We start from the raw sequence: 14,022 nt of genomic DNA, 5'->3' as shown, positions 1-14,022 counted from the left end.
CTTAGCAAATACCTTTGTAGGTGGCAAAATAAATACTACTGATGTTTCTTAATAAAAATACAAAAATCATCATTTCACAAAAGTCAAAGTCTACTCTTACTGCTGTTCACTAAACATGGCATTCTAAAAATAATTAAATCCAAGACCTATATTTTGTGACTAGGACTCTGTAAATGTTAACTAAAGAATCATTTAAAATAAAGAATATAAGAGGAAGAAGCAAATGTTTTACATACTGAGAGTTGTCCAGACAAAAACTGAGGAACATCCCGCAACATGCCAGGACTCATGGGCGAAGTCACTGATATAGACGGGCGATCTGGTTTCTGTGATTCAAAAGAGCTAGAACCTGCAAGCATTTAAGTATAAAAGTATAACTTAAGACATAATATAAACATGTATGGCAGCACATATTGAGCAAATAAATCACCATGATAAGAATTCAATACTGTAATACCCAGTGTGCATAGTTCCTAGTCTCTTGAATAGTTGAGGTTTCACGAGCTAAGTTTCAAAATGCGAAAACAAACCCTCTGATTCTTATTAAATAACTTTTCTTGCTCAACACCTGATGGACTGAAAATATGCAACCTTCCTTCCAGAGCCATGGGTTTTCCATCTTTATATTCCTTCCCTAACACCACCCCAGGTGTATATATGAAGAGAGTCAGGTAAAAACGTACAGTTCTCTCGCATTCTTGCTGAAGCGAGGCTTGTAGAGGTTCAGATTTCCAGTTTAAGCACTTTTAGCTCATAAGAGGGTACAATCATATTCAATAGCAGTTTTGTGGCATTAGAAGGAAACAAACATCTTCCATTTAACCTATTCTTTGAGTTTATGAACAGCTTCCTTCTGAAGAAACTGTCTTAGTGATTACTGCAATAACAGAGGAGTGCCATCAGGTAAGGGATGGCAGGGTGAAAAAGTCAAAAGGTAAATAAAAATTGTTATGTAGGTGGCCCAGGTCTCTAAAATTGAGCTGCAGGGCTGGAGTAGCAGAATAAAAGAACCATGCAGCTAAAACAGCAGGCTGGAAGACCTGTGAGGCACTGCAACACTGCAATACAGGAGGCGGATAATGCACCTGCCCGGAAGGGGCGAGAGGAGGGCACAGCAGAACTGGCATGCACAATAGGGAAGTGTAGACTGACTGATATGTTGAGATAGTATGTTTGGTCATCCAGCTTGGATAAGCAACTCTTGGCTGCAGCTGCAGTCTTAGTTTGAGATGTTAATAATCTTCCAGCAATCTCTCCAAGGATCACCAGACCCGCTACCACTAGAGTGTGGAATAAGACTGTATCCTGGGTCCTCCAGGTAAGAAAGTGAGTATATGTGGTGCCATTTGCACTCCACAGTGCTGCCAGTCTACAAATAGCCATAGTATCCTGCGAAGAGTGTGAATTTTACTCCACAAGAACCGATAGATGTACTGTGTTCCATGCTTGCATATAATAATTACAGAAGCAGTATTATTCCCAAAGATCCATCTCTTTAAGCGTGCATTTTTGGATGTCCTCTGCGCTTTCCCTCTCATAGAACTTGCACCATATATTTTTATATATGTAAATGTGTGATTGTTTTGCTGCTTTGAATGCACTAAATGCAATGCTATGAAAATAGTAATTCATAGGGATGAAATAGTTTCCATTTTTTGATGAAAGTGTTTAATTCCTGTGAAATGTTGATTACATCCGTGGGCGTCCTTGTTCTCGGTAATTTCTTTCCCCGGAGCTAGTTAGTCTCCGAGTATAACGGTGCATTTAGACAGTGATAGTGCTAAAGCTCTCTGCAAATCTTTATCCTGGTTTAGTCAACATTTTATTTTTGAAAGGTAAACAAATCCCTATGTTCTAGTTCCAGTAAGTGCCCATTGTTAGCTACATTTTTCAGCTTCAAAAAACGTTCTACACGTCAAATGCGTTTTTAACAAAGCAAAGCGTGTTTATTTACTTTTCTATTAACTATGCAGTTAATTTGTTCACCTAATTTTACTACACACACCCGAACATCACAGTCCAGTATTTCACTAATTGTTACTGTTCAGTGGTGATTAAAAAAAGGAAACGGAAAATACCAGGGTTGTCTCTTTTATTTTGTTTGTCAGCTAAACTAGTTCCTTTTCCCTTTGACAACTATTTTTGAACACTTACAAACAATTGTCAACCACCACTGAGCACTGCAAACACCGCACTGATCCAGCACCTCCCATACACAATAAGGTACGTAGAAAAGCGATATCCTTTTTATTATTATGTTTTTTCATTAGTATTGGGGCCCAGCTAAAGGCCCAAGAAGTTAACAGAAACTTAAAGAAAAAATAATTATTAAATAACTGCATTATTACCCTATTCCTACTCTCAATTTAAACAACGTAAATATAGATTACGTTAAAAATAGGCAAATACAGTTCCAAATTCATATTAAAACTTGATCTATGCTCCCTATGTGTAATACTCTCTACAGCGAAACAATATGGCAAAATGTAGACTAAATACCATTATTTGCTAAAAGGTTTTTATCAAAAATACCCTCTGGGGTCCTTGCTGGTACGTATAGTCGTGCTTGTTCTAGCACAATAGTTAAAATATTTGTAATAATTTAGACTTGGAAACGAGGAGACATCTGATAACAATTAGAACATTGGAATGCTGGGGCCTCTATTGGAGACAATGGAGTGCTGCGGGCTTTTACAGGCCGGTAAAAGCCCGCAGCGCCAACATTCCAATGTTCGCTTTGTTCACAGCAACAGCTGTGAACAAAGCCTCACGGAGCCCGAGGGGATTTTAATTCCCTCGGGCTCCGTGAATTTTTTTTTTTTTAATAGAACATTCTGCCCTGTGTGGCAGAATGTTCTAATAGCCTTAGAACCCGCCGTTGCCGGCTCTACCGGCTATTAAAGTCCCTCTCCCTTGTTAAATGCCCTCGCCTTCGGCTCGGGCATTTAACGCGGGGAGCGGGCCTTTAATAGCCGGTAGAGCCCGCTACGGCGGGTTCTAAGGCTATAATAGCACATGTTAACCTCATCACATTCCCCCTTCATATCATTTCACTATCTAGGCGTTAAATACTACAAAGTATTGGAATATGTTGGCCAATGTCCCTAGGTGCTTCACCCCACACTTAAAAACATATCCTTCAGACATAAGAACTCATTAAGGTGTATATTAATGCACTTGATTGATCGCATATGTCTTGAGTCTAGAAGTTCTTGACATGCTAACTTCTAGCAAAGTAAACATATTGTATAATTAATCAGAAGGAACCAATTTTTTCCAAAGCTGCACAGTGGCAAAATAAACAATATATTTCTTTCTAATACACAGAATATAACATATAGTGCATAAGTACTGGCACAGACTCAGGCCCTCAATATGAGGCTGTCGGTCATCAGACCGCCAGCCTTGCTGTGGTAAAGACCGCCACATTACACGTTGTGGGGTTTGGCAGAAGCCAAACCTCCACAAGCCACCTGGCCTGCCGGTACTGTCACACCGATGCGGCCAGCGGTGAGCACCTACAGCCCGGGGGCAGGTCTCAGCCTGCTGGATGGATTACAAGGCTGCATCCCGCTAGGCTTTCCGTGGCGGTCAGCCCGCCACGAAAACTCTGGCAGTAACCCACCCGGTAACAGGAATCCCCATTCCTGTTGCCAGCACACACATGCACACATGTCCCCACACCTCCATTCACCCCCACAAACTCCCTCAACACACTTCCAAAGCAAACACCCCCCCAACCATACACATCTATCCAAATACCCGCACTCACACTGACATACACACAAACCACCTCACTCATATGCACCCCCGCAACCATTCACACCTCTCTACCCCTTCCCCCTGTACCACATTCATACACTCACCCACCCTCCCCGTTCACTCACACAAACACATGCACAAACGCACCCACAAACACCCCCATGTCCCCCATCCACAATCATTCACACCCCCACCGCTTCCAAGCACGCATACATTAACACACTCCCCTCTCCGCATACGCACACTTAAACCCCCACTCACTAACAGACTTGCACACATGCACCCACATTCACATACATACACGCACACACCCCACACATGCACCCAACACTCCCCCCTCTGCCCCCTTTCGGATGATCACTTAGCTTCTCCATCAAGGAGATCGCCCGGGAGGGGATGGGCCCTGGTGGTTTTTCACCACCAGCACCACCATGCCAGCAAGACTCTGCCAGGCCGTATTATGGCTCGTAATACAGCGGGCAGAGTCTTGCTGTTGTGGTGGTGCTGGTGATGAAACAGCCTTTTCGGAGTCGGACTTCCACCCATAGATGGGCAGAAGTCCTCCAATGACTCCTAATATGTTAGTCAGCAGACCGCCAGCAGTCTGATGGCTGCAGCGGCTTCGACGGTCTCACAAAAAGACCACCGAAGCCGTATTAAGGGCCTCAGTGTGTCATTGCATTGTGGACTGTCTCTATAGAAATTAATTTAAAGTATTCTTGCACTGACCTTGTGCCTTTGCACCTTTTTGCAGCACTGTAATGAAGAATTAATCAACTTCCTTATGTTGATTCTTTTTTATTTTTCTAAATCATTCTTTATTAGGATTTTCCAACATGTGACAGAACAAAATAGAGGCACAGTAGTCCAACAATGCAACATAAACACATCTCTCTTGGCTTCTTCCCAGCCTAATGTTGAATCTTTCATTTATTACTGTATTCTCGTTTAAATCTCTTAGGGGTGCTTTAACACATTATTGAAGTATTTACAATAACACAGTGACTTTATTAAACTGTATGTGGCTTTCTCTATGAATTTACAGTCAATACCATGCAGTACTCCAAGTTCATCTAGCAATGTAAACATTACCAGTTCTGAAAAGTGTTCTATTGACTTGTATTATTAGATTGTGTAAAGAGTGGTAATTCTTCAGTCTTCTCATTCTCCAATTACTTGAATACATATACTGAATTTGGTGAAATGCAAACTAGGAAGCTTGGGCAAAGAAAGGTGCGTTAGTTCACACTTTTATTTACAGTCTGGCTACAGTTGCAAGAATTAACTTTTTTACTGTCAGGGTGTTTGTGCACTCATCTGCCTGAGCTTTTAAAAAAAAAAAACAAATTGGCACAAGGTTGTCCAATCCCATGTACCTTTTTGGTCTCTTTGTGCACCCATACAAACTACCGTTTTTTTTCAGCACATTCAGGGATATGTATTGGTGCAAACCCCTCATCAATAACTCATTGCAGCCTGAGCGTATAACAGAAAATATGGAGAAAGCACAATATTTTGTTGCATTTTGCAAATGCACAGACAGACATCCCAGAACGCTAGTCAGGGAAATGTTGCCCTGAATGAAAGCAGTTGCGTAATAAATTGGGTAACATTACTGCAGATCACAAAATTATGGCTGAGTAACTATTCATGGTGAACTGTTCACTTGATAACAGGTGTCAATCTCAGGACTATACGGAAAGTATAAAAACGTGTATTTTCTAATTCTGTACGAACTAAGGAATATATTGGTTCAATTTAGACATCCCTTGCCCTGGTCGCTGCCCAGTTGAACTCTCTTGAAAATCTGAAAATGGACTATGTCAGATTTTTAGCATTTTTTTATCCAAAACATGATCCCCCAGTCTCTCTCGCACTGCAACATATCTCTGCCCAGACTTTACCCCCTGCTGTTGTTACTAGTAATGTTTATGGGGGTCTATGGATTCAGAGTGCCCAAATGTGATAAACTGAGTGAAGTGTATTTTGGAAAATTGAAAAGAAGCTGCAAACGAGATATCAGTTTAGAGTACCTATTTGTCACAAATATCAACCTTGGGATGTCTGGAAACATATTAAAAAGATACATTTTTAACATGTACATATCCTGTGGTTTCTATCCTTAAGTGTTTAAATCCCAACATGTTTTATTACCAAGAATGCTTTGCAAATGGCAAATTAGGTGACAGAAAACTCGAGAACTTTAGGCAAATGGCAAAGTTTCTACCATCCATGCTTCTCCCAATAAAAATGGTACCCCACAGTACAGGGTCACGACCAGGTGGAGTGGTTCCTATGAGGGGCACATATGGATGTACTGACCATAGTGCGCATATTTACACCTGCATATTTCCTAAAAGGAGTAGATCTTGTGTCTTGTGCTCAGGTTAACTCAGGGCACACGAGCACCATGGTGGTGGTTGAACCGAAGTGTCATCTGCGTTAGCAAGCAGGTGCGTGCACCCGGGGCATGCATGCCTGGGAACTACTGAAAACCCATGGGTGTTCGCACTAGCTATGAAAGTTGCTCTACCCATACGGTGAGATAGGAAGTCGAGGCTTATTAAGTCTGGTTGCAATATTAGATTGCAGGGGAACGGCCTCATACTGTTTGGTATCATTGAATTCAGGATGACAAACCAGCACCGTTGATTACAGTTGTTTTGTTATCAGTACCCGAGAAGTGCCACTTTGGGGAAGTGGGCATTTCTAGGCAGAGACAGGTTCTGTTGCCCCGTAAATTAGGTTTCAGTCCTGGGGTCCCTGGGGAAGAGCACATATTCACATTCCCCAAATGGCCGCTATAAAACTCGGCATCCAGAATGACAAATTCCTGCCATTTGGGGCTTGGTCAGATCGATGGGGGAGAGGCTGTGACACTTGGCCTCCCGGAACCAGAGCCTGGCACACATAAAGATACATATCTGCATTCCTAGACTCCAGGGCACACACAGAGGAAATTTAGGGGAGTATAATGCTATCTGTATTTAACCACCAATTCCATCTTGACCACTGACTCCATTTTGTGCTTAGTTTAACTTAAAATGCCGTCACACCGGTGGCGAAGGTATTTTTCCACACTCAGTTTGTTTTCTACATTGAACGTGTTTTCGCTCTTCTCACCAGAGAAGGGAACATATCATGGGGGAATGCAACAATGATAAGAGTGTACACAGATGAGAATGTTCATGGCAGAGAATTGTACGGCTCTGTCTTGGAAATGCACATTGGGATCTGGCCCATTCTTTTGTGTGTTTTCACAACTTACCCGAAGGGATAGGGATAGGGAAGGTTACCAGAACCTTCTTCTTGGGTTTGTTTAAGATATATAAGGTGGGGAAACTTGGCGCTGAGGCAGAGGAAACTCATTTTTAAGGATGGATGCACTGCTAGTAAAAATCAGTGTCCCATTGGGGAATATTTCTCCTGTCTTGGCTGTTCAGGGTTTCACAGCTTGATGTTGGCAAGGACAAGGATGATGTTGGATTTGATCCCCATGGTGATGCATTTTTATGTCTTAGTCATCTATCTTTGCTGTGTGCATGCATAAATATATTTATCTTCACTGCATACATATTCATTGTTGATATATTGCATTTTTTCTGAATATTATTATACAACTGCTGTGATTATTTTAGTATCTGCACGTGTTTTGCTGCATTCAAGTTAAATATTCATGTTCATATTTTTGTATGCCCTTGTTTGAGACTTGGGAGGTGCCTTAATAAATTCATTAGTCAGACTAAGAGTGCTGCATTCTTTAGCCTCATTCCCTCTTAGTTTAAAGCTAACCAGAACAGGGAGACATCTGTGATTCAAAGAAATACCCTTCAAACCACTCCCTACTTCAAAGCATTTACCTAGTGAACATAGGGGGTACTCAACATCTGCAACTTAGAGTACCACCTATGAATACATAGGATTAGTGCGCTGGACCATGTCAGCACAATGTCAAAGGAATCTGGGTGCCCAGGAGGATAACTTTCCGAGGAGGGGATCCGCGCACCCTTCCAGATTAGAGACTAGCCTGGGCTAATTGCCTGCTGCTGTGTAGCATCTGGAAAGTGACTCTCCAAGAGCAAGTCGGCTTGTTCCGTGTTCTTCATGGAGGTCTCAGGGACATCAAAGACCTCTGGAGGCCTAACATCATAATCGATAATAACTGCGGTGCCCTCTGTTGCGTGTACACTGTGCCAGATTCCACCTGGCAAGAAAAGTGTGCATGTGGCCTAAGGAAGAAGTCTGGAAGACCGGCGCATCAGGTGCGAGGTAGAAGAGTACTATGCACACAACTGGTGTGTGGCCCTTCAAAGTGAGGATCACCGCACTCCGAAACGGCTTGCAAAGTAAACGGCTCACCATTGAGAGGGATCCTGCTGGGGCTTTTCAAAGGTTGAGTGCAAATCATTTCTCTTGTGTTACTCCCGGCTGCATGTTCATTGTGTGCTGTGTCCATTCATGGACTGGAACCGTCAGAGGTGTGGGTACAACCCGAGGAAAGTGGTACTTGGCCTAGAACTGCATGACAGAGCTTGCGTCTAGTGTGCTCGTCCGGAGGGAGCATCCAGTACAGCTAAGGTTATAGCATACTGGATACCCAGGGAATGTAAACTGGAAGTTCCCGGGCACCAGGCAGGGTGTCCCCATTCCGAAGGAACAGACATGGTAACTTGTTGTGTACAATCTGAGCTGTCTAGGGCGGATTGAAACAACACACCCTAACAGCACCTATCCATTCCGGAGGTGCTGACCTTGGTGACAATTTTGCAACATTGGACTTTATGGCTGGGCTGGGTGCTTCCGAGGCTGTCGGCTGGTCCAGGTGACCCTCCCACATGTTTTACAGACCTCTGAGTGAACCTCCTATTTGGAGCCTGAACATTTCCAAATTGTTTGATTGCTGGCCGTTGTTTTTCCTGCCCTCCCCCCACCTTAACTCTGACACCTGATAGGTTTCAACCTGGTCGGGGACGACCAGGTGCCCAGGGGAAAGCACTGTACTCTGTGGGTTGTAGTTGGGTGAGGTTTACTAGAGCGCTCAGCAGCAGGTGCAGGGTGGATTGGGATCCAGGGTGTTTGAAAGCAGATTGGCATCCACTTGCTAGTTGTCAGGGCACCGCATTAGGGTGCCGGAAGTGAGTGCGTACAAGAATGTGTGTGTGCGCACCTGTGCTAACTGATACCGGGGGAACTTAGAGTGAGTACGACTGAGAACGAGAGTGTGCTCGAGCAGCACTGTGGTGTTGCTGGGCACTCGGGTTCTGCCAGTGAGGTCCTAAGGTTGACCCAGCATTCTATTAGTGCGGCTGAGGCTGTGCGTCTGGGTGGGAGAGTGTGAGTACTGTGATATACATTTTTGCTGCTACTGCCAGCCTCGGGCACACCCTGAAGTATGTGTTACACTGATTGTGAGGAAACATGAGGGTGCGCCTAGTGCTGACAGCAGGTGAGCATCTTATGTAGATGTGGGAAGGGAATGAGTGATTGAGGCCTACATCTCATGTTTTGCTTTGTTCATTGAGATTCACACCCATGTTTACATTTTCTATTGCTGTGCACTGTGCGCTCATTGACCTTTAGGCAGAGATCACATTGTAATCGAATTGTGTTGATCATGTGTATAAGTTGTCTACAAGTGTTTCTATACCTAGAACCTGTGTGAAGTCTCTTTTTGGGGTTGTTCAGTTGTGGTGTTGTGGAAACATACTGTGCTGATGCTTTACACATTGCCTCTGAGATAAGCCTCATTGCTCTGTGACAAACTACCCAAGGGTGAGCACATGCTATGTAGCAGGTGTGTCTGATCACCCCGGACAGGAGTAGCACACTGCGCCTGGCTGGGCTCACGCTTTATCCAATCGGACTGAGCTGCCTTAAAAAAATGTAACGTGCCATAGTTGATGACCTGAGCAGTGCATGACAAGAACACAGGTTATGTTTAGTTTGCCTCACCATAACTGGCAAGTTTCAGTGAATGTTTGGTTTCATAACAATAACTACACTGCACAGCGTTTTGTTTCAGTGGATTTTTGAACTTACACTACAGTTGTTAGAAAATGCCTCTTATTTTGTTGATTGCTGTTGCTTATTTTTGAACTCTGCACACTGGGATACTGCTGACCAGTCTTCAGCATATGTGCCCTGACCTTGAAAACCGTAATATTGCTCATTCCTTAACTGGCATATTCAACCATCCAGTAAAGGCCAGAGTATATGATACAGGAAATACACCAATGGCAAGAAAAGGTAAATGTCACCTGTGGACTGCAGCACATAATATTCCCTATATTAGAGTGACATAATTTGAGTCCTAAAAGTGTAGCCTGACTGCTCCAGCATTTAAACCTGAAGGTGAACCTTTCAAAATAACCTTTTTTGAAAGGAAGGAACCCTGTTTTTAAATATTAATTAAGTGACCCTAAACATGTTTTGCAGCCCACAGGCTAGGGTGCCAAGTATTTAAAAGTAGAACATGCAAGAAACTAAGGCAGGCATGTTTACTAACCCCCAAAATCTATTTTCACTGTATGAAGCTATAGCTGCTCCTGGAAGACAAACTAAAGTACAATTAAAATTCAGCTTTTGGTCAGTCTGGTTTGGGATATGCATAGAAACCATTAAACCACTATTTTTATTATTTTTCAAAATCCAATTAAATGGTGAAGTTGAATATTTGCTAATTCTGGCTGGCTGAAGCTCAAGTAGGTAGCCTGCCTGCAGCTGCGCTGTCTGTTAGTCAGTTCCCCTTGATGAGGTGCATCGCAGAGCAGAAACAGTGGCTTTTGCCTTTTGCCAGGAAGTCCCGGTGTGTGGTATCTTACTCATCCTTTCCCCGAAAAAGCAGGTGATAAGGACTCAGAAACTTTATAAACATCAAAAAGAGATGAGTGAAGCCTGTTCATCCACAGTTAAATGTGGATCCTTTGATCCCAGGGCCAACTTTAGCCAGCCCAATTCCATCTCAATAGGAGCTGGTCCCAGAACAATTTTGGTGTGGGTGGGGAGTAGGGAACTACTCATTTCTCTTGACACACTCCTGGTTGGGCCAGTAGCCTCCCCCAAGAACAGAAGGATTTCACTAAAAAGATGCACTGCAGTAAATCAAACAGGATGTGCTGCAAAAGGGTTAGGAGTTGGGAACCTTTTCTCATGGTTAGGGAGTCTCCAGAAGTCAACCCTATTCTCTGGCTAGAGAATTTTACAAAAGCTGTAGCTCACCTCAAGCTTCTCAGATCATATCTGGACGTGAGGAAGAACGGAAGAGGAATAGTCCTATTGTTTCTGACCTGTATGGACACCTGAAGGGCTGGACCTGCTCCCACAAACGTTGAGAGTTAAGTAGTGAATTTTAAGGGTCAGTTGGCACATCAAAAATTGCAAGAAGCCTTTTCCTGGACTGGCCAGTGATCCTGAAATGGACTCTGCTGGTGGCCTCTGCTGGAACAGGTCCTGGACTCTCGGCCCTGTCCTTGAGTTTTATTACTGAGCAAAAGGAGTTACTCCAGAAAGTTGGAAAAAGTTAGGTCTTAGAAAACGTTCTACTTCCAGACATTTGGAGGGACCGAGACCAATTGACTAATGCAATCCACCAAGGTGAGACCTCAGTGGGTCAGAAAAACAGGTGCATCTAGCTCAGAACGTTTTGCCTACCGATGGAAGATGTCTGTGAACACTCATGGATAAGATACCTGGTCTTGGTGAAATCTGCCCAGCTATGGCTTCCAAGTTTGCTCTAGTGGAAAATTTGAGCTACAAAAGGAGTGTATCCTTGAGTTCTGTGTCCTGAGGAGAGCCCTTAAGATGTGTGGGTTTGAAACACGTGGACCTTAAAGAGCACCCAAAGAGCAGAAGTGAAGGTTATTGGGCTAACAGGGAGAATTAGATCTGATGTTCTGGAATATACAGAACCCCTGTTTTTGCCACATGTATTACTGAGAATGTTGTACCTTTGGACTAGGCTCTACAATTAAGAGCTGCAAATGGATTTAAAATATTAGGGCTCTTTTATTCTCTTTTTTGAGAACTTGTTCAGAACCTGGATACCAAGTTTTTATCAAGGTGTGTTCATTGTATATATGTGATGTTATTGGACATATGTATGTGATAGATATGTTTTTTGTGGTTCAAACAATATTTTGGGGTTTTCTAAAAAAATGGTGTATTCACTGTTGGTCTGTTTTGTTTGACACTATTGTTGTATACAATTGTTATACTTTTATTGATATAGTTTATTAAGACAGTGGGAACGTCAATGCATTTTTTGCTCCCCCACTCAAATGGAACATATTGTTAAGTTAGCGGTGGCATTTAGTGTTTCAACTTTTTAAAAGTGGCATTTTCAAACTTGTAATGATAAATCCGACTCTACCATTAAAGAGCATTTATCATTACAAGTTCATAGATACCAAACATGATATATCTCCCACCTCTGATGTAGGAATTACAGCTTATTAAATATAATAAGGGATCTCCAATATTATTCTATGAGAGGGGTACAACCTCAAAGTAGTGAAAACACTAATTTGGGAGTTTTTCACTACTACAACATGCAAAACTAAAAAGCACATGTCCTACCTTTTAGCTGCACAATACCCTACGGGCTACTTAGGGCCTACCTTAGGGTGACATATGTAATAAAAGGGGAGCTTAAGGCTTGGCAAAGGGTTTAAAATGCTAAGTTGACATGGCAGTAGGACACTGCCTTCAGGCTGCAATGACAAGCCTGGGACACGTTTTAAGGTGCTACTTACGTGGATGGAACAATAAGTGCTGCAGGCCCACTAGTAGCATTTAATTTACATTCCCCGGGCATATGGTATACCACTCTATGAGGGACTTATATATAAATTATATATGCCAATCAGGTGTATGCCAATAAAACCATGTTTAGGGGAGTGAGCATATGCACTTTAGCACTGGTTAGCAATGGTAAAGTGCACAAAGTCCTAAGGCCAACAGATGAAAATGAACAGATGAAAACTTCAGACAAGATGGAGGCAAGCAGCCAAAAGTGTTGGGGGAAGACCACTCCAAGGCTGACAGATCTAACAGAGTTGAACACAAATCTGTCAAGAGAGGGTGCAGTTGAAGGGGGCAATAGCATGTTCATTTGTTAATAACTTTGCCACTGAGTAATGAAACTGTATAGTTTTTCAAAGGCTGTGATCAAGTTTAGCTCAATGCAGAAATTTCAGATTTCAAAAAGAACTGATAAGGGTTTGTTGTGTAGCCATTTTAGTTATAGCTCCGTGCACGTTATTTTCAGCACACGAGGCCTGCCGCTGTGCACTTTAAACTAGATATATTTTTTCAGCTTCGCTTATTATTTTAACAATAGCCACATTTGCGGTCTTGTTTTATTTCTCTCTATCTAGCTGTTCTTGCTTAGGCCAGCACTACGCTCTCAAACAAGACATTCTTGTTTACTCTGTGCTTCTTTCAAGACTGCAGTAAGATAGGTTGCCGGTGAACGTGGTAAAAGTTTTGTCTCTAGTATTCAAAGAAAAATACACATCCTTACGTAGGGACAGTTTCTCAGAACAGCAGCTGTTTTATTATAAAAACTCTTCCCTGTCCCTTACAAGGTTAGAGGGCGATTCCAGCTAGAGGACCACGACTGTATGCTGACTACTGCACACTTCGCTACAGCAGATTTCAGCCCTTTGCTCAGGTATGGCAGATGATGTCTTCCCAGGGAAACCTGAAGGGCAGAACTAGAGCTTAACATGCTGTGCTCTATTATAGCCTAGGTAGGAATTAGTCTATTGACTCTAGTGACAATATGTTAGCGTTATTCCTATGCTTCACTCTCCTTGTCACAATTCTAATTCTGTCATGCTGTATCGTCCTGGTTATTGCAGTACATGCTTTATTATCCAAGATGCAGTTGCTTAATTAAAGCCTTATTGAAACATATACTGCCTCTTTTTGTCATTGTGTATGTGAGACTAATGTAACTGAGAGAAACGGATGAGACCTGAGTGACCACGATTTCCCTGAGAAATCAATTGTGTCATGCGCTCGGCTGCCCAATCATTCCTGCTCTTGGGTAGAGATGAGGCACTGCTAGTTAGCCGGAGCAAAACCTGGATTAGGGCGACAGGTGTCACCTGCAATGGGTTAAGGCTCAGTATCCCACATCTCAGACGATTCTGTCGCTAAAAATCCAGTAGTCTCATTAGACTAATGAGAGCCTACGAGACAGGTTCAAAGATAAAGTTATGGGTAAAGGAAAAGGGCTATTCACAGGGGGTTGGCCAA

General features: G+C 42.8%; 1 protein-coding gene across 1 annotated transcript in view; it reads right to left on the bottom strand.

Annotated features, from left to right (window-relative positions):
- The window catches only part of RIMS2 (regulating synaptic membrane exocytosis 2), a 1,513,920-nt gene that overhangs the window by 592,669 nt on the left and 907,229 nt on the right, over nucleotides 1–14,022 (bottom strand). Inside the window, exon 12 of the mRNA XM_069220600.1 lies at nucleotides 237–349. Within this exon, the coding sequence (XP_069076701.1) occupies nucleotides 237–349 (113 nt within the window). The remainder of the gene's footprint in view (nucleotides 1–236; nucleotides 350–14,022) is intronic.

The sequence above is a fragment of the Pleurodeles waltl genome, chromosome 2_2, assembly GCF_031143425.1.
Source record: "Pleurodeles waltl isolate 20211129_DDA chromosome 2_2, aPleWal1.hap1.20221129, whole genome shotgun sequence".
Taxonomy (NCBI): domain Eukaryota; kingdom Metazoa; phylum Chordata; class Amphibia; order Caudata; family Salamandridae; genus Pleurodeles; species Pleurodeles waltl.
This window is presented reverse-complemented; position numbering and strand designations above follow the sequence as displayed.